Here is a 19,781-nt window from a genome sequence, read left to right on the forward strand (position 1 = left end):
TGGTTTAGGTTTTATGGATTAGTGTAAGGGGTTAGGGTTAGGTTTGATGGTTTAGGTTTTATGGATTAGTGTAAGGGGTTAGGGTTAGGTTTTGATGGTTTAGGTGTTATGGATTAGGGGTTAGGGGTTAGGTGTGATGGTTTAGGTTTTATGGATTAGTGTAAGGGGTTAGGGTTAGGTTTGATGGTTTAGGTGTTATGGTTTAGGGGTTAGGGGTTAGGGGTTAGGTGTGATGGTTTAGGTTTTATGGATTAGTGTAAGGGGTTAGGGTTAGGTTTGATGGTTTAGGTGTTATGGATTAGGGGTTAGGGTTTAGGTTTGATGGTTTAGGTTTTATGGATTAGTGTAAGGGGTTAGGGTTAGGTTTGATGGTTTAGGTTTTATGGATTAGTGTAAGGGGTTAGGGTTAGGTTTTATGGATTAGAGTAAGGGTTTAGGGTTAGGGTTTATGTATTAGGGATAGGTTTAGGGATTAGGGATGTTTCCTAGGACTTGGGGTTAGGGTTTAGGTGTTTGGGTTAGGGTTTTAACTAATTAATTCATGGAACCCCACAAATAGTTAATGTACACAAACAAAAATAAGTAATGTTTTTAACTAATGAATTCATAGAACTCCACAAACTGATTCAACCCCAGAAATTCAATTCATTGAAGACAACTTAAACAAATACAAGTCACTCGACTAACATACATAAATCAATGATTTGAACAACTCCCACGCTCAGATTGCATTGGACAGCGACGCCTGTTATGCCCTTCGGCTCCACATCTACTGCATTTTTGTCGGTGGTCAGATGGTTCGATCCAATCCATCTCATTCCTTATCCTTGTTGATTTTGGCCGACCTTTCGCACGAATTGTAGTTGGGTCATGGATAAGTGTCCATGCGTCATTAGAAGGAGGAATAGCCGCTTCATTCCCAAGAGGCCACCATTGTGGGGAGTAAGCTTTTAAGATGTGCTCATTTGTATAAACAACATCTATATATTGGTAGTAGTTCAGGCTCACGTAACCACAAGCTGCAATAATATGTGAACATGGATAGTGAAGCGCAGAATACCTTCCGCATTGACAATAATGACCATTCAAGTTAACTGCCCATTTTTGTCCGCCACGTTGCGTAATAGGATTGAAGGTCTCCTCTACTTCAAACCTTGTGGAGTGGATGTCATACACGCGAACGATGTGCGAACAAGCTTGTTCTTGATTTTTTCTAAGTTCTTTAACAAGCTTTGAACAATATACTTGCCCTTCATTTAACTGTCTTTGCGCTTGGCGGCCCCGCTCAACAAAGTACTTTCGACACCTACTGTACGTTGATTTAACCAATGCTGTTATGGGAATGTTGCGACAATCCTTCAAAACCTTATTGATACATTCTGAGAGGTTGGTTGTCATGTGGCCATATCGACGTCCTTCTCTATCATAAGCCATCGTCCATTTTTCCTTTGAAATTCGATCAATCCATGTGGCTATGGCTGGACTCAGTTCACGAAATTTTTCTAAATTTTGATCAAAAATGTGCTTGCAAGGAGTGTAGGCTGCATAAAATTAGTTATGAATAACGTGGATAAGTATATATGAAAGGTAAATAAACGGGACCATCAAATATGAAATCTTACCCAATTTCTTCAATATTTCTTTTTGTTTTGCATTATTGAATTTCCGATTGAAGTTGCTTGCTATGTGACGCACGCAGTAGACATGATAACCGTGGGGAGGTTGCCAACCAAGTGCTTCGTTAGCGACAACGGACTTTATACTCGCGTGTCGATCAGATATCAGACAAATACCATTTTTATCTGTGACGTGTTCACGCAAGTGTGCCAAAAACCATGACCACGCTGTCAACGTCTCACCTTCAACCACCGCGAATGCTAGAGGAAGGACACCACCATTTCCATCTTGTGATGTGGCCATTAAGAGGGTCCCACGGTATTTGCCGTACAAATGTGTGCCGTCAACTTGTATGATTGGCTTACAGTACTTGAAAGCCTCTTTACATTGGCCAAAAGTCCAAAAAACTCTATGAAACTGACGGTGTTCGCGACTAACCGTATTCCCAACGATAAAATCGTCATGTAGTACTTGAAAATATGATCCAGGAGAATGATTTTGCATGTGTGTTAGCCACGACGAAAGTTTCGCATAAGACTCATCCCAATCGCCATATTCAATTGCAATGGCTTTCTGTTTCGCAGCCACGCTTTTTTGTACGACACCTTGTACGCAAATTCACTATTAATCCTCTCTTGAATCAACGAAATTTTATGATGGATCTTCTCTGACCATGCCTGTCAATAACATAACAAAATTTAAATGACAATTAACAAAAAATGAACATAATATGAACATAAAATACGTACCTACTACACAAGTAGCAATTAAATCTGAATCAAGTTTCTCGTGATCTTGTGTCATGGTCATATTCAGACATGTGTGTGGTCCACCCCATTGTGTGACTTTCCACGTATCTGTTTTTTGGATAAAATTGCCCTCATATAGAAAGGGCAAGGACACTCTGCATTTTTATTCAAGCAACAAACCACATACTTGTTCGATTTGCTTTCAACAACTTTGAAACTTTGATGCACCTTCATAACATATTGTTTGAGTGCATTCTTGACCGCATCTTTACTATCAAATTCCATGCCAACATATAATTCTTGGCCAACATTAAAGGTCGACGGCATCTCCAAACCACAAATGCCCTCCTCATCAGGATAACTCCAGTTGATATTGTTATAATGTAAAGCATCATTCCAAAATGGATTTTCAATTCGTTGTGCACCTAACAGTTCAAAGCATTCAAATTCAAATAATGCTTATTTAGCATTAAATTCAATAGACATCAAATAAAAAATGTATTGTCTAATTTTTTAATTCAGCAAATTATACCTTCTGCTGGGTGAACAATTCTTACTGGTTGAGGAATGTCGGTGACTTCATCGTCTGTATCAGATATACCGTCAACACTATCATCTTCGTCTAAAGACTCTTCAACGTATGAGTTAGACTCAAGATAATCATCATCATCATGATCATCATCTTCGTCAAGATTTAAATTGCTCATATTTGTTGGCGGTTGTGTGTCATCGTTAGATACATAATTTCCACATGATGTAAGGGAATTTGCAGAATGAAACATTGAACCTCCAGCCACATCCTTTTCTATGTACAATTCTAGAACTGACATTTCTTGTTGTTGTTTAAAACTTTCCAACATCGTCTCGACGTCTTCGTCATCACAAATTTGCAAGGCAATATATTTTCCTGACACTAAAAATCTACAGCTGATAGCAGAAATAATTTCATTATTTTGTAACTTTACCTTATCTCCAATTTTTTTCTTCAAAGCATTGAAACTAATTCCACGTTTAATCTGTATCGCTTTTTTACTGCCTTCAAATATTACACCATCATTATCTTCATATACTCTTCCATTGAAATACAGCACTGTTATAACCGAATTCATCGTGTACCTACAAAAACAATATTTTAACACGTCATAAAAATTATAAAATGGGACACACTTAAATCCAAACTAATAAAATCTAATCACAAAAGCTCTCTTTATTGGAATTTCACATTAAATTTGTCTTTTAAAATTATTTAATTAACTTGAAATAAATTTCTTGGCACACATTTAAAAAAAATGAATAATTTCAAACTAATAAAATCTAATCACAAAAGGTCCCTTTATTGGAATTTCACATTAAATTTGTCTATTAAAATAATTTAATTAACTTGAAATAAATTTTATGGGACACACTTAAAAAAAATGAATCATTTCAAACTAATAAAATCTAATCACAAAAGGTCCTTTATTGGAATTTCACATTCAATTTGTCTTTTAAAATAATTTAATTAACTTGAAATAAATTTCATGGGACACACTTAAAAAAAATGAATAATTTCAACATAGTGATTTTAAAGACAAAATAAAAAAATTCATGAACGAAGTTAATAATATAGATAATTAATCTTAACAATAATAACTTCAAAATGAAAATAGGTAATTACAAAATTACTACAAATATATTCAAATAAATATGATACGAGAAACAACAAAGCATCGTCAAATAACTTATTATGGTGTCTTTCGTTAAATGATTTGACGGAAAAAAATATAACAAAAATTTAAACATATTGTTATGGTGTCCGTAATTTATAAGTGTCTAAATATCAATAGCATCAATCATTTGTACAATATCTCAAATAGGCGGACATATAAATAATTAATCTTCACAATAATAACTTCAAAATGAAAATAGGTAATTAAAAAATTATTACTACACTTATATTAAAATAAATAATACTTTCAACTTCAATGCATATAAATTTTTAACACACCAACAAATGAACCTAATCTAATTAAAAAAAATACTATCGCTTCATCTTAAAAAAACACCAACATCAACACAGTTCAAAGAACACTCATAAATTTTTAAGACACTAATACAACATAAATACCAACACCAACTTAATATAATTATAAAATAACTAACTATAAAAATAACATTCATTCAATATACATTTGAACTTTTATACCTGCCTTCAACAACGTTTTTCGGATTGAACTTGATAGGATAATAAACAATTTGAAACTCACTATTTTTTTAAAAATGCACATAAAATATCGATGTGCACCTTCATAAACATATGAGCTCTCAGTATTTTCAAGAAACGCACATCAAATAGATGGATCAGGGGTTTATAAAGGGCTGAAATCGCCATTGGGAATGGCTACATCAACCTCAAATCGCCAGTGCCACTGGCTACTCCCAACTGCAGCCCAAATCGCCAGTGGCACTGGCGCTTTCATCTGCAAAAGCCTGTCCCTCTCTGCAACTTCCTGCTGCACGCGTAGGCTGGGCAAACAGTGCCCTAACATCAACTCGCCAGTTTGACTGGCGAGTCCAACCTCCAGCAAAACGCCATCGTTAATGGCGACACCATGGCCAGCTGTCGCATTCACAGGGAAAGCGCCATTCCCTCCTGCGATTTGCATGGGCTCTACGTAAAAAAGAGCACCATGCAGGGATTACTTTAGAAACAGACCCATTTCGGGAAAATGTTTCTAAAAGTAACCCCATGCAGGAATTTTGCCTGTGGATGATAGCACATTGAACGTTGTAGTTGTAGGGATGGCAAATATAAAAAGGCCAACAAGGTCACGTGTCCTCAATGCCAAACCCTTTTTTTTCTCTTTCATTAGTCATTTAACCTTCAATAATGCCGCAACGTTTTCTTTCCATTCCACGGAAGGTTCGAGATCCACGGTGACTTACTCACTGTCCTCACAACGACAACGTTTTCTCTCTCTCTTTCATCTGCAGCTGCTCTCGGTGTCACCCAAATATGACTCTGTTGCTGCTACTGCTGGAGTTTGAGTCCTTCATTTTTTTTTTTTTTGAGATCTGAATGTTACAGAAAGGAAAAGAGTTGTTAGGGGTTATGGCTACGCTGGATCTGAATCTGGTGCCGAGTCATTCAGTGGTGTGTAATGTTACTTACTTCAACTTCACTTCGCTTCTTTTGTTTCCGTTTACTCCTTTCAAGCATCGTAATTTCTTCCTTCACACATCAACTTTATATATGATATTTTAATCTATAGAAACTTATAATTTACTACACCAACTTTTATCAACCTTTATCAATTACTACTATAATTAATTATTTCTAGTAATCTTAACCTTTTTTCTCCCTTCAGGAGAAGGAGTCCTGGGATTTGAACACTGAAGAGAAACTTGAAGCTGCTGGTAAGAAGAAAGAAGAAAATGAATCTTTAATTTTCCTCTTAATAGATTTTTCACATATTTTATTTATGAAAATGAATCTTTTCTAACATGCTGGTATTCTGTAGATTCTTCATCCATGGCTGCTGAAGTATATTACCAGGCTATTAGTACTTTGCAGTCCCGTTCTTATCTGAATAATTTAAATCATCACCAAAAGCATCAAAACAATTTAGTAAGGTTGGTGTCTAGGGATTTTATCAGCAATAATGGCTTGTCAACAAGAAGAAGTAACTGCACTGGCCAAAGGAATTGTAGTGTAATTCGATCTCTAGCTTTGCAAACATCAGTCGCTGATCCAGTGTTGTCCTCTTCAAGAAGCAATGCTAGTGACACTTACAAGAAATCAAGTAAGTTAATTAAACATTCCTGGCAATTATATTTATTGTTGGACATCCTTGTTTGCTAAATGTGTCCATGTATATTGCTTCTTGAAGTTGAATTCACCAAGTTTGAGGTGGTTGCAACATTCAGGCAACTTTAATCCTTATTCGGCATGGTGAGTCGTTATGGAATGAGAAGAACTTATTCACAGGGTGTGTTGATGTCCTTTTAAGCAAGAAGGGTATAGATGAGGCAATTGAAGCTGGGAAAAGAATTAGCAGCATTCCTTCTGAAGCTGGAGTTTATGCCTATACTAGGGTATGTTGTTTATAGCCCTTTTAAGACCCTTTCTTTTTTTTAATGAAATTTTAAAAAATAGATATTATTTGTCTGGAAGGCTGCAATGGCACTTGCAGACCTCTACCAATAGATTGAATAGAACATAAAAATGGTTTTGCTTGTGAAATTATTTGTCACGTGTCTCTATGTGCTATATTATTACTCATATAGTTGTTATCGATGATTGTTGTTGTTATGTGTTCTTCTTGTTAAACTAATAAAGCTTCATGAATTTCATGAATTTATTTGTATATAGAGTACATAACATATATGAGACTCTTATAGTCTTATTATAATTATGATAAATGAGAATTTAAAATCTAGAATATTAAATGATATTTTAATCTCTTATCTATATTAAATTTTATCTCTTATATTTAAAAAAACACTTTTGGAAAAATCGATGTTTTTTGCATGATAACATTTAATATCGGTTTTTATAACCAATGTTAACGTTCATACTTTTAACGTCAGTACTTTCAATATCGATTCGAAAACCGATGTTGAATGTTCAAAATAACCGATGTTAAAAGTGTTTTTTCTAGTAGTGAGATGAACAACAATCGAGGAGAGATTAGGCCAAAACCCAAGGGGGGAACCAACAAAACCTGTAGAAAGAAAGAAAAACTTTATTCCTAAAGAAATTTGTCCTAACAAAAAAAGGGACTCCCACCAAGAGAAACTATCATGGGAAGATATCGGAGAGTTAACAAGTTTATATGTACAATAGTTACCCCTCTCTCTCTCTCTCTTTATATATATATGAGAGAGAGAGAGAAAAAAAAACAAAAATATTATAAATTTACAAAAAGTCATACAGTTATTCCATCTACTACGAGGCTCCAAAGGACCAACAAAGAGTTGCTAAAAGCTTGGATGACAAGGGAAAAGTCACACTCAAGTCAGAGGTTGGGCCAACCATGATTTTGAGTCACTTCCCGTGCTAAAACAACAACAACAACAACAACAGAGACTTAAGTAAAATATGCATTCTGAATGCCCATGTAAAATGATAAACAACCCAAAAAAAATCCCATGTATTCTGCACCATACGAAGCATGCCCAGGAGAGCCTTTAGCAGAGCCATCAATATTGCACTTAACTGTGACAAAGCGATGAGAAATCTAGGAAACCTCCTAATTAAATCAATTTATCACACGATAACTAAAAAGAGTAATTAATTAAAATTTGAGGATTAAAATAATATTTTTAAATTTCATAAATTAAAAAATACACATTCTAAATTCAAAAACTAAAACATTTGTTAGACAATATCTTTTACTCGTCATATTGACATGATCAGATTTACGAACTAATTACCTGGTTCAAGTATTTTGAATCATTTTCTATAATATTTGTGATTTTTTTAAAAGACAATTTAAACCTTTTTTTGGGTTTTCCTTTATATTTTTCACACACCATCACTGATCATTCTAAATATATATAATCATAAGCTTTTTTTTTTGTAAGCAAATATAATTTTATTAGAAAGAGTGCTTAAATTAAGTATAAGTTCATGAAATGGATCTAACTAAAAGCACCTAAACGACAGTACACAACAATAAACACCAAAACCTTCTAACAACAGTTGTGTCTAATCTTATTCTCCTCCGTTGATTGTTTTTGAATTTGAACCCCGCATCCTAAGCTTTAGTTAATTCAACCTAATTGTCCAAATAAAACTCATAAATGACAAGAATTACTGTCCTACTTTAATATTCATCAAACACGCGCGCTATTATTTTGAATAACTAAACTAAAATCAGGTTGTAAACTTGTATTCATTGGGGTCATCAGGTTTTGTACAACTTTATTTATTTATTATTTTTCTAGAAATATTTAGACAAAATAAAATAACATTTAAAATAAAACTTAATCATATATAATGGCAATAAGAAGAAAACAAGTTTTTCAAGAAAATATTCAAGTCAAATTTATTAGATTTGAAAATATATAACAAGATGTTCAATATTTATAATAATAAGATACACTAATTTTGACCCAACTTTAGCATATTGATAAAAAAAATAAAGAGAAAAAAAAATTATAACCTGACAATATAAAATATAGTCATCTAATTACAATTTATTATATATAATAAATTTTTTAAAATAATTATTTTAAAATAATTGAAACAGTAATTTATAATTAAATGATTATGTAGGCATTAAACTCAAAAACTAATCTAGAATGATCTTTTTAGTAGCGTCAGGTCAATTATATCATGTTAGGTTAAATTTATGATTACGCCCAACTGTGGTTCCATAAAACAGAAACAATCATCGACGCAGTAAAAGTTAGCTGCGCGTTTTTCAAATAAAAAGTCTATTCGATTTGTAGATAAAACCACAGCAAATTAAAGGATCGCTATCGTAACAGGTTATATTAAAGTTAAACTAATAGCATCGGTCTAGTAGGGAAATTGGGGTAAATCTTTTGTTGCTATTATTGTTAAAAATAAAAAGAAAAAGGATATATCATATCTCATTCATTCAAAGTGAGGAACTGATCACTTTCAAGGAATAAGTGAACACTTTTAATTGTTCAAAAAACAATCAATTAACTATTAATATTATATATATGTACGTATTTAACAAACCATACATGTTTTCTTCCTGTGTATTATGATATAAAAACTTAAGTATATTTTTAGTATTTTAAATTTGTGCATTAAAAAAGTACTTTAAATTTGAATAATTATTTTTTAGATCCTTAAAAAAACATTTTTATTAGTACCTCAAATTTTAAAAAAAGTTACTTCTATTCTCTTTCTTTCATTTTGTCAGTGATGTTATAATTTGGGGTGGTTTTTCACTATAAGATTTTTATAAAAAAATAATAATTTCTTTAAAAAATCCATAATTTATAAATAAATTGCAACAATTTCACACTCATGTTTTTATTTATTTTTCTTTGAAACAGTTAGAATATGAAAAAAACACAATTAAATATTATGACGGTCTTATACAGCCCCCAAAAACCATTTTTTTAAAAATTAGCTTAAATAATAAATTTGGGTGATTAAAAATTATTATAAATTGTGAAACTATGAACATAATAAACAAAATTAAAAATATTTTTTTAAAAAAAATTGAGTGACTAATAGAAATAAGTTTTTTAAGCACTAAAAATATTTACCCAAATTTAAAGAACGAAAAATATGTTTAAATCTTATATAAATTATTTTTTTTCAGCCAAATCATTAACTTTCTTATCAAGTTCTAAAAGAAAGTATTTTAATAAGTTACACTTTGGTTATATTTTTAGAAAACTAAAGTTTTAAATTGTTAAAATCCTTCTTCTAGAAAACAACGGAGTATATGCTAATAAATCCTTATATTGATATATTACACTACCTATCTTTTAGAATGAGTTTTTGTATGTTGCTTTTTAAATTACTCCTACCATGAAATAAGTATATATATAGTTCTGCAAAAATAATTCACATTCCTTCTAGTGGCAAACTTACCTTGGCTTCGGGAGGTGCACTTGCACTTTTCATTTTTTAAAATTCATTAAATTTGTAAATAATATTTTATATTTTTATATTTTATTTTATCTATATTTATATAATTAAACTCATTAATTTATTTTTTATAATTTGTCTCAATGTGTCGAATCCGTCGGTGATTCTTTCCTCTGTCTCACTAACAATAGTAATAAGACGTATTGTTGTAAAAGATTTCATCCTCCAATTAGTGTTGTTTGTTTCATATTATTTTAAAAACAATAAAATAAAAACATTCATTGTTAGAAAAATAAACTAATAAAAAATGTTTACACAATCAGCAATGTATTCGTTGAGTCTAAAGTTACAACTTGGCAATCATGAACGAAAGACTTTTTAGGACAGAAAGAAACATTCTGGGTTTGATTGAGCTCGATCGTACATCCGTATCTTGAGCACTCGGTTTTTTTACGTGTAGACCAACAATTTTTACTTTTCCACATCCATTGCCCCCATTTGAGCCCCTCAAACTTTGATATTTCGATTCAAAGTTCAAACAGAACAAGCCAACACGAAGTTTTTTATTTTAAGTCAACACACCTATTATATAGTTCACACTTATCCAAGGGCCATTAGTCATGGTCAACAATTCTTATTTTACATCGATCGATCCCTAGTGGTGTACTTGTCAATGTCAACCATTTTTTATTATTAGAAATTTAGAAGATTCTTTTATTTTTGTTAACATAATGTTGTTAATGACTCATGATTATTTTTTTTTAAATAATAACCATAATATAGGAATCAGATAACAAAATGACGTGTAACATGTAAATATTATTTTTCTATGATAATAACGTGTCACACGTACAGCCCGCCGTAGTGGTAGTAAAGGCATGAGTGAGCCAAAGTTTACCAACGCAATAATACCCAACAAAAAGTAGAAGCTAGCCATCTCTTCTTTCTCCATAAACCGCTTCTTCCTAGAAAATCAAAACAACTTTTCCTAAAAAGCACTATTTTTTCTTGGTGCATAATTGAAAACACAACTTAAAAAGCACTAACTTTTCGTTTTGGTCCCAAAGGACAGGGTAACGTGATTTTCTAGTGTCTATACCCTTTTTTCTATTCTAATTCACAACTTAATTAATTAAACACATAACGGTGAATTAGTCTTCCACGCCTACCTCACCAACTCTATCAAACCCAACCCACCGTCATTTCTTGTAAAATATTCATTGTTCATATAAATGTAACAGCATCCATAGCAACCTACTCCATCGTGATCTCTATTCCATTCTCTTTCATTATCCATCATTTCCCTTTACACCTACTCTCTTGATATCTTATCTCAAAAGAGTTTCTACTCTAATTCATCACCCTCTACCTACACACATCAAGGTGGACTAATATCTAAAACCTTGATACATACATACACATCTTTGGTGCAACCAACATAATCAAATTCAAAGGCAATGAAGTTTGGGAAAGAATACACATCCCAAATGGTGCCAGAATGGCAAGAAGCATACATGGATTACAATTTTCTGAAATCCCATTTGAAAGAAATACAACGTTTCAGACAAAGAACCAAGCCTCCTACAGCCACTCCAAGAGGCCTAAGAAGAAAGCTAACACTATATAGAGCCTTCAGTGGCCTCACACAACAAAAACACTACCAACAACTTAGTCCCTCAGAACATGACATAGAGAGCCAACCTATAATGGTGCACTCAGTGAACAACCATGATGGCTATGAGAAGTACCAAACTACATTCCTTATGACTTCAGAAGAAGGTGGAGAATACGAGTTGGTGTACTTCAAGAGGCTCGATGATGAGTTCAACAAAGTGGGCAAGTTTTATAGATCAAAAGTGGAGGAAGTGATGACGGAAGCTGCAATACTTAACAAGCAAATGGATGCTTTGATCGCTTTCAGGATCAAAGTTGAGAACCCAACTGGGTCGTTTGATCGATCCATTGAGATGACTCGTCTTGCTTCTGATGTTGCTTCTTCATCTGCTGTGTTGTCAGCTTCCACACCCAAAGGAGCCAAATTGAACAGTAACTCATTTTTTCAACCCTTCAACTTATTATTTTATATTTGCTTTCTTTATTTGGTGAGAGATAAATACCATCGAATTAAATAATCCATGCTTAGTCCTGCGTGGTTGGTAAACTTCTCCACCAAAAAAATTAAACTTTTTTCTTCAAAATTAAAATTATGCAGTTTACACATAGGTTAAAATTAATTTTTGAAAAAGTTAATATGAGAGTTTTTTTTTTATAAATTTATAAGTTAGTTTTAGCTTATTAAAAATATTTATATATTTTTTTGCTTCTCTTATAGATACTTATTTGAAAAATAGAAAATATGTTATATAGTACAGTTTGAAATGATTTTAGATTATGTATTGACGGGGTATTATATTTTTTAATTAACAACACAGAGCTGTATTTTTTTTAAATAAAACACACGTAGTTATTAAACTCTAAAATATATACTATTCAAACAAAATCTTAATAAAAATAACCTGACATTACAGGATAATATATAATTAGTTCATGTTTTTTTATTAGATGTTTTATAACTGCTTTGACATTATAAATTAATTCGAAATCATGTTAGCTAGGCCGGGTAGTTATAACAATAATTAATATTTTTTAATAAGTTTAATTTGGATATAACATATAAAGATGTTTATATTATCAATTGATTACAAATGATCTTAAATATAATTTTAATATAATTATTATAAAAATAATAAATAGTTAATAGTTAAATGAGATTATGAAGACCTTTTAATGTGTGAATTCATTGTTATTAATTATTTTCAGTTCAATTACGTATGAAGAAAGTCCATGTTATTAACGTATGATGTTGGTCATCGCTTATCTTGTTGGTAGTTTAGTAACATACGGTGCTTCTTTATTTTTTGTCAACGTAATTAACAAACGCTGCTATTGACGGGTTGGTCCGATTAACTTTGTAGAAACAGTACTTATCAGTCAGGTTGCACTTGTTTAAATCATACATCAGTATCATTGATTATGATTTATTTTTATTTTAATTAGTAAATTAACATATTTAATATATGATTAAGTTAGTTTGCTTTATTGTAACAAAAAAAATAGTTTACTTAATTTACTCGAAGGAAAATTTATAGTCAAAATGCTTCTAAAATTATATTTGATTAAAAGTTTTGTTTCTAGTATAAAATAAAATATATCATAAAGATGGACCGTGGAAAATCCCAAGGGGCACTAGCCTGTGGGACTTGAGGGGGTGGAAATTTACCTTTATAATTTATACTGAGGTTTGACACGTTATTATATGATTTTAATTTTTTTATGCCACAATCTATACGTTCATTTTATATTGTTTACCCAATATCTTAAATTTTATATATTGTGAATATTTTTTCATATATAATAAAAAAATTGATAATTGCACACTAAATTTTTTAACAATATTATTTAATTAGAATTTATTTTATAAATAAATTTAAAGTAGTAATTATAAAAAAATTAACAATCATTTTATATGTGATAATTTATTATTATATGACCATATAAATTTAAAACTTTTACACGGTTAATATAATAAAAATTCATTAATAATTTCTTAATGATATCGTATTTTTATTGAATCTTTCTTATTCCTTTGTTTCTTCTAGTTGTTTATTATAATCCATGTTGTGGGTACTTATAATTTAGTCACTTTTGAACCTCTCTTTTTTCCCTCATAAACTTGACGCATTACTTAAAAGTCTTTTGTAATTAAACAGTTAGTTGAGCTACAAATATTGTTCTTCCTCTTATCTTTCTTTTCTATGTGTATTAAATATTAAAATAGATTCATTTTTTCTGTATACTCCTTATTTTTTCATCAACAAATCTATTTATTTGTCTCCTAATTTCGTTGAACTTGACCTTTTTCTTATTTGCATTTTAAATATTAGCTATCAACATGAGAATTTTAATTTTCTGAAGATGAAAGTCATTTGTTTATTTGACTTTCTTCATCAATTTAATATCATTTAACAAACTTATTTTGTACAACGGTATTCATTTAGCTAACCTTTTCACAACGGTAATCATAAGATATCTTCAAATTAACCTTACTTTTATTCTTAATGCATATAAGACTTTAATCATATGTTTTACTATCCAACTTTTATCATTTCACTAATTTTATTTCCCAAGTTTGTTTTCTTTATTTTTACAACCCAAATTTTTAATTTTACTCATTTTACTATTGTGTTGTAACAAAATGATATCATTTTGCAAAAATGGGTAACAAAAGGAGCTCATTTTATTTTTTTTAACTTTTTTTTTGTTGAACTGTCAGTGATGGAAAATGTGTAAAATCAAAATTTTGGCAATAAAATTCATGAAAAAACTTAGATGATAAAATTTAAATAATAAAATTTATGAATACGACTGTATATAAATATCATTTAAAAATTCAAATAACATTAGACTAACAATAAAATTGTTATTGAAGGAGATAATTATACTTTGTATTCTTTTTACCTATTCCTATCTCAACTTATTAAACTATTTTCCTTAATAGCGGAGTATGTAATGAACTTGTAGCTTAATCAATAATCTTAAATGAGTTATGAGCAAGTAATTGAGTTTAATGTTTGGTAGAGAATTTTATCTTACAGTCATTTTATATGGCTTAAACACAGTTATTTCTTATGAAAGACACATGTGGTCTTTACTAAAAATAAATTAATCTTTAATAAAATTGAGATACCCTTCCAACATGTCAATCTGTATTCATTGTGTATTGAATGTAAGAAAAGTGTACAAGTTTTAATTGTATTATATGCTTGTTACAGGAAAGGTTACCATGGCCATGGAAGTGATTGAAGAGGGTAGTACTCATCACGAGCAATCAGATGATTCAAATGATGATCAAGAAGAACATGTGAAACAAACTGTAAAACCAAAAGTTGAGGTACAGAAGCCAAATAATGTCAGGGGCACTAGACCAGCTCCTTTGGAAGTACTTGATCGTGTGCAATTGAATCACTCCTTTGAAACTCCACGTTCAACTATCAAAGGTGTTCTCAATTTCCCTGGTAATACAGAACTAAATTTCAGTAGAAAAAATTTGAACAAAGTTGAGGAACAACTTCAACGGTCATTCATTGAATTCTACCGCAAGCTTAGGCTTCTAAAAAGCTATAGGTAATGTAATGTAAGAAGCAAGTGTATGATGAATTACTTCATGTTTCTAATTCTCCTTATTAGTGATTATCTAATTAACAATTTCATGAAATTAACAGCTTCCTGAATACATTGGCATTTTCAAAGATAATGAAGAAATATGATAAGGTGAAAATTCAATTACCCTTCACTTCATTTTACTCATTTAAACTTTATTATCTGTACTATCACTTGACATAGTAACTTCATAATTCAGATCACGTCAAGAGATGCAGCTAAAGCTTATATGAAAATGGTGGACAACTCCCACCTTGGAAGTTCTGATGAGGTGAGAGTGCTAAGAAGAAGGTCTCCCATTGAGATTCATTATTCTTTTAAATTTAATTTCTATACACCGTTAGTTTAAAAGTTTGTGTTATCAAAAAAAAAAAATATGATATGAAATTTTTAAGATAATTATCGTCAAAAGTTAATAAACTTATTATACATAATAGCTTATGAATGACATTGTTAATGGATAAACACTAAGTTTCTTGATGCTTTTAGTAACAAATTACTTGACACTTTCTATGGCAGGTCACAAAGCTCATGGATAGAGTTGAGAAAACATTCACTAAGCACTTCTACAACTCAAATCGTAATAAAGCCATGAATATCTTAAGACCAAAGGCAAAGAGAGAAAGACATAGAGTTACATTTTCAATGGGTAAGCACCAAGATATTCATGTATAATATAAACTCTTATTATATATTTTGAGAAAAGAGGACAAATTTTGATTATCACTTCTTCTTTCTGTTGACACTGTCATCATATTCACAGGTTTCTTAGCAGGATGCACAGCGGCTCTTGTGTTAGCCCTAATTCTAATCGTTCGTACTCGTAAAATATTGGATGAGTCAGGGAGTACTAAGTACATGGATACCTTGTTCCCACTGAACAGGTAATTTTTCAATTGTTCATTGCTCATCTTAATTAACAAGAATCCATTTCACAAATTAGTCAATTTTGGGTACAAGTGCCCCCACCAAAACCAACATTAGGAGATAATTAATCTACATAAGGAAAAAGAAACAACATTATAACTAAAGTTATGTTTGAATTATCCTTACATTCCTTCCTAAAGTATTTTCAGAGTACAAAAAACTAATTAGTGCTCAAAGATACGAACGGTTACCCAAACAACATGTACTAAGTAGTAACTATGTTAAACTTTCATTTTTGCAGTCTATATGGATACATAGTTCTACACATGCTGATGTATGCAGCAAATATTTACTTCTGGAGGCGATACAGAGTGAACCACTCATTCATATTTGGTTTTAAACAAGGCACTGAGTTGGGCTACAATCAAGTCCTTCTCCTAGGTTTTGGTCTAGCAGTATTGGCGCTCGGCGGTGTGCTTGTAAACCTAGACATGCAGATTGATCCACAAACAAAAGATTACAAAACATTGACTGAACTTATTCCACTCATCTTGCTGCTTGTAAGGAGATTATCGGTTTGCTTAAACTTATTCGTTGAAATAAGTATTTTTTTAATAAAATAAGTAATTTTTTATTTTTTAAAATGTTTGTCTAAATTATTTTTACTTAAAAAATATTTTTTTTATTTATTTTAAGAAATAAATATTATCTACTTACAAAAGCGCATATAAAAAATACTTATTTTTTTTAATTAAGCAAACTCGTTCTATGTTTGAAAGATTTTGCCATTAAATATTTTAAGAAGTACTGAAGTATGAATTACATTATGAATTCATTCTGCAGGTTGTGATTGCTATTTTACTGTGCCCCATAAACATCTTTTATCGCTCAAGCAGGGTTTTCTTTCTCATATGCTTGTTTCACTGCATATGTACTCCTCTTTACAAGGTAAAGAAAAGTGCCTGCAAACAAATTGTTTTTGCATTTTCCTAATTTTCAAGCATAGTCTAACACTTGTTATTTTCCATGTATTTAAGGTCACACTCCCGGATTTCTTCATGGCAGATCAATTTACTAGCCAGGTATGTTGCCAAATTAAAAGAATAATAATCCATGGATTATCATTTCTTTTATGGTTTCTTTCTCTTATATAATAATATTGTGATGCTTTATTGTGTATTGATCAGGTGGAAGCCTTGAGAAGTTTTGAGTTGTACATATGCTACTATGGCTGGGGGGATTTCAAACAGAGAGAAAACACTTGCAACTCTAGTAGTGTATTCATAACTTTTAAATTCATCGTTGCCGTCATTCCCTACTGGTCTCGTTTCCTTCAGGTAACTAAATTTGTTCCATTTTGACCAACTTTTAGAACCGTACTTGTTGAAGGTAAAAGCAGAAATGAGCAGAGTAGAAATGAAATATGAATATCCATTTCTTGAATTTTCTTGTAAGTGAATAAGGAGTAATGTAATATCCTCTTACTTAGACCAAAGTATAATGTAGAAAGATTAATATTCAGATACCCAAAAATTATATTACACTTCATTATATCATTTAGAGGATCCTTATTCATGGTTGAAAAAATGTATTTGACTGGGTGAAACTAGTCAGGGTAGCGTCACTAATCATTCACATACCTGAACAAGTAATACTCTTCAGAGTAGTGTCACCAATTTCTTACGTGACACGAATCACCTAGTCTAATAAATTGAAAGAAGATCATCTCAAAGTGGTATTTAGTTTTTAAAAAAATACCTATATTGGACAAATTTCCTGTATTTATGCATGTTAGTGCTGAACTCAAACTGTTATCAATAAAATTTGAAGTGTTAAACACAAGCTTCTTCAATATGTTGCAGTGTCTCAGGCGCCTGTTCGAAGAGAAAGATCCAATGCAAGGATATAACGGATTGAAATATTTCCTCACAATTGTTGCTGTTTGCTTTAGGACAGCCTATAGTCGTAACAATTCAATGGCGTGGATGGTGCTGGCTTGGATTTTCTCAGTATTTGCAGCAGTTGCATCTACATATTGGGACCTTGTAATTGATTGGGGCCTTTTGCAAAGGCGTTCCAAGAATCGCTGGTTGAGAGACAAACTTGCAGTCCCTCATAAAAGTGTATATTTCTTAGCCATGGTATGTAAGAGGAAACAATTGTGCTTGAAATTTTCTGACATTTATTACAATTATGATTGATATCTTATTTTTCTATGTTTTTAAAATTGGAATAAAAGTGTTGACAAATTGAAACCATGCAGGTCCTTAATGTCTTGCTGAGATTCGCTTGGTTGCAGACTGTTTTGAATTTCAAGTTTAGCTTCTTGCATAAACAAGCCATGACTACTATTGTTGCATGTCTAGAGATCATTCGTCGTGGCATGTGGAACTTCTTCAGGTAAACATGAAATTAATTAGGATTCTAATAACTAAGGGGTAAAACTCAATTAGTCGAGCAAATGTGTTTTGAGTGTTGTAAATCCTTGATACTTTGACAGTGATAATTTATTTTATTGACTAATGTTAACTTTAGTTAGTTATGTTAAAAATAGGGATTCAAACATGCAACCTCTGGTTCCTTTCAGCCTTAAGCTTTCTTCTCAGTTATTAAGTTAACCTTATATTTTTCAAATTTTCATCAACTTATGTACCACAAATTAATATTCCATGCATCATTTGGAAAAACAAGGATAATTTTCAGAGTTCGATTGATTTATTTTATAATTACTACATTTCTAATTTCAGATTGGAGAATGAGCACTTGAACAATGTTGGCAAGTACCGTGCATTCAAGTCAGTGCCTCTACCCTTCAATTACGACGAAGATGAAGATAAAGATGAGTGATGCGATACTAGGCTACAACATGGATTTATTGTTTGATTTGATTTCCTCTTTTTCTTTTCTAAAACACCTTTTCGCTCCTTCTTTTATTCTTTCCTTCTTCATATGTTGAGAATTCAAGTGTAAATATTTTCTTTTTGCTTCAAGCAATAAAGGAGCATTACATGGGTGGCTGCAAATATTATCACGTTGACTTAAAGATGTTATGGAGTTCGACTTATCATAATCAACAAATCACCTTAAAGAGCATCAGTCATGATCATTCAAACTAGTATCCGCACTTAACCCGAATATATCGAGATAAAGACAACATTCACACCTAAGTGACAAATTATTAGATACATAGTCACATGCGCCTACACGTGGAGCGCAATCAATCCAACCAACTTTCTCGTCAAGGAAACCTATAAATATATGAGGACTTTCTCAAATGAAGGCAACATGATTCATTTTTACCATTCCACATACACTTTATTTTACTTGAACGTCCAAGTTGTTGGGGGTGCCATCACCAAAAGCACTTGAGGACCACCATTCTACTTGGTGGTCTTTGACCCCGAATCGAGGCTACTTCAAAATATTGACCATCTGTGGGAATCGGTTTCATCAATTCATTTAATCATTATACAATTTCTTGTTCAAAACAGATCTAACGATTAGTGATGGTAAGCACAAGGAATAAGATGAAGGCCTCAGCACTTTCTTAGGCTAGGCTACCATAATCGCCTTGCGAGGAAGGAGAATAGGTCCTTTCGCTCCTCAGAATGGGGTTATTCCTGAAGATGAAGACGAATCTTTGGTACTCTAGGTCGTGAGACTTGTGACACTCTTGCGACAACAACAACAAACATCGAAGAATTGAGAAAAGAAAAAAAAGAAAAGGTCAAGACTACAAGGAAAATTTTGTCACATCCAAAGTTATT

The 19,781-nt window shown here is 31.6% G+C and overlaps 1 protein-coding gene across 1 annotated transcript; it reads left to right on the forward strand.

Moving 5' to 3' along the window:
- The first annotated feature begins 10,872 nt into the window (after positions 1-10,872).
- On the forward strand, positions 10,873-19,107 carry PHO1-H9 (PHO1 family protein). Its single transcript, XM_003556728.5, has 13 exons — positions 10,873-11,973; positions 14,760-15,111; positions 15,210-15,258; positions 15,347-15,418; positions 15,667-15,796; positions 15,911-16,031; positions 16,316-16,574; positions 16,858-16,962; positions 17,052-17,096; positions 17,202-17,351; positions 17,877-18,155; positions 18,278-18,414; positions 18,762-19,107. The coding sequence occupies exons 1-13, from the start codon at positions 11,385-11,387 to the stop codon at positions 18,859-18,861; spliced, it is 2,388 nt and encodes a 795-aa protein (XP_003556776.1). The 5' UTR covers positions 10,873-11,384; the 3' UTR covers positions 18,862-19,107.
- The last annotated feature ends 674 nt before the right edge of the window (positions 19,108-19,781 follow it).

The sequence above is a fragment of the Glycine max genome, chromosome 20, assembly GCF_000004515.6.
Source record: "Glycine max cultivar Williams 82 chromosome 20, Glycine_max_v4.0, whole genome shotgun sequence".
NCBI lineage: Eukaryota > Viridiplantae > Streptophyta > Magnoliopsida > Fabales > Fabaceae > Glycine > Glycine max.

What these genes read in the sequence shown, in the direction of transcription:
- PHO1-H9 (XM_003556728.5), top strand. Translation starts at nt 11,385, where the DNA reads ATGAAGTTTGGGAAAGAATACACATCCCAAATGGTGCCAGAATGGCAA. An exon ending in AGGCTTCTAAAAAGCTATAG is followed by an intron (nt 15,112 to 15,209) that starts GTAATGTAATGT and finishes TGAAATTAACAG; the next exon opens with CTTCCTGAATACATTGGCAT. An exon ending in TTCCACTCATCTTGCTGCTT is followed by an intron (nt 16,575 to 16,857) that starts GTAAGGAGATTA and finishes TTCATTCTGCAG; the next exon opens with GTTGTGATTGCTATTTTACT.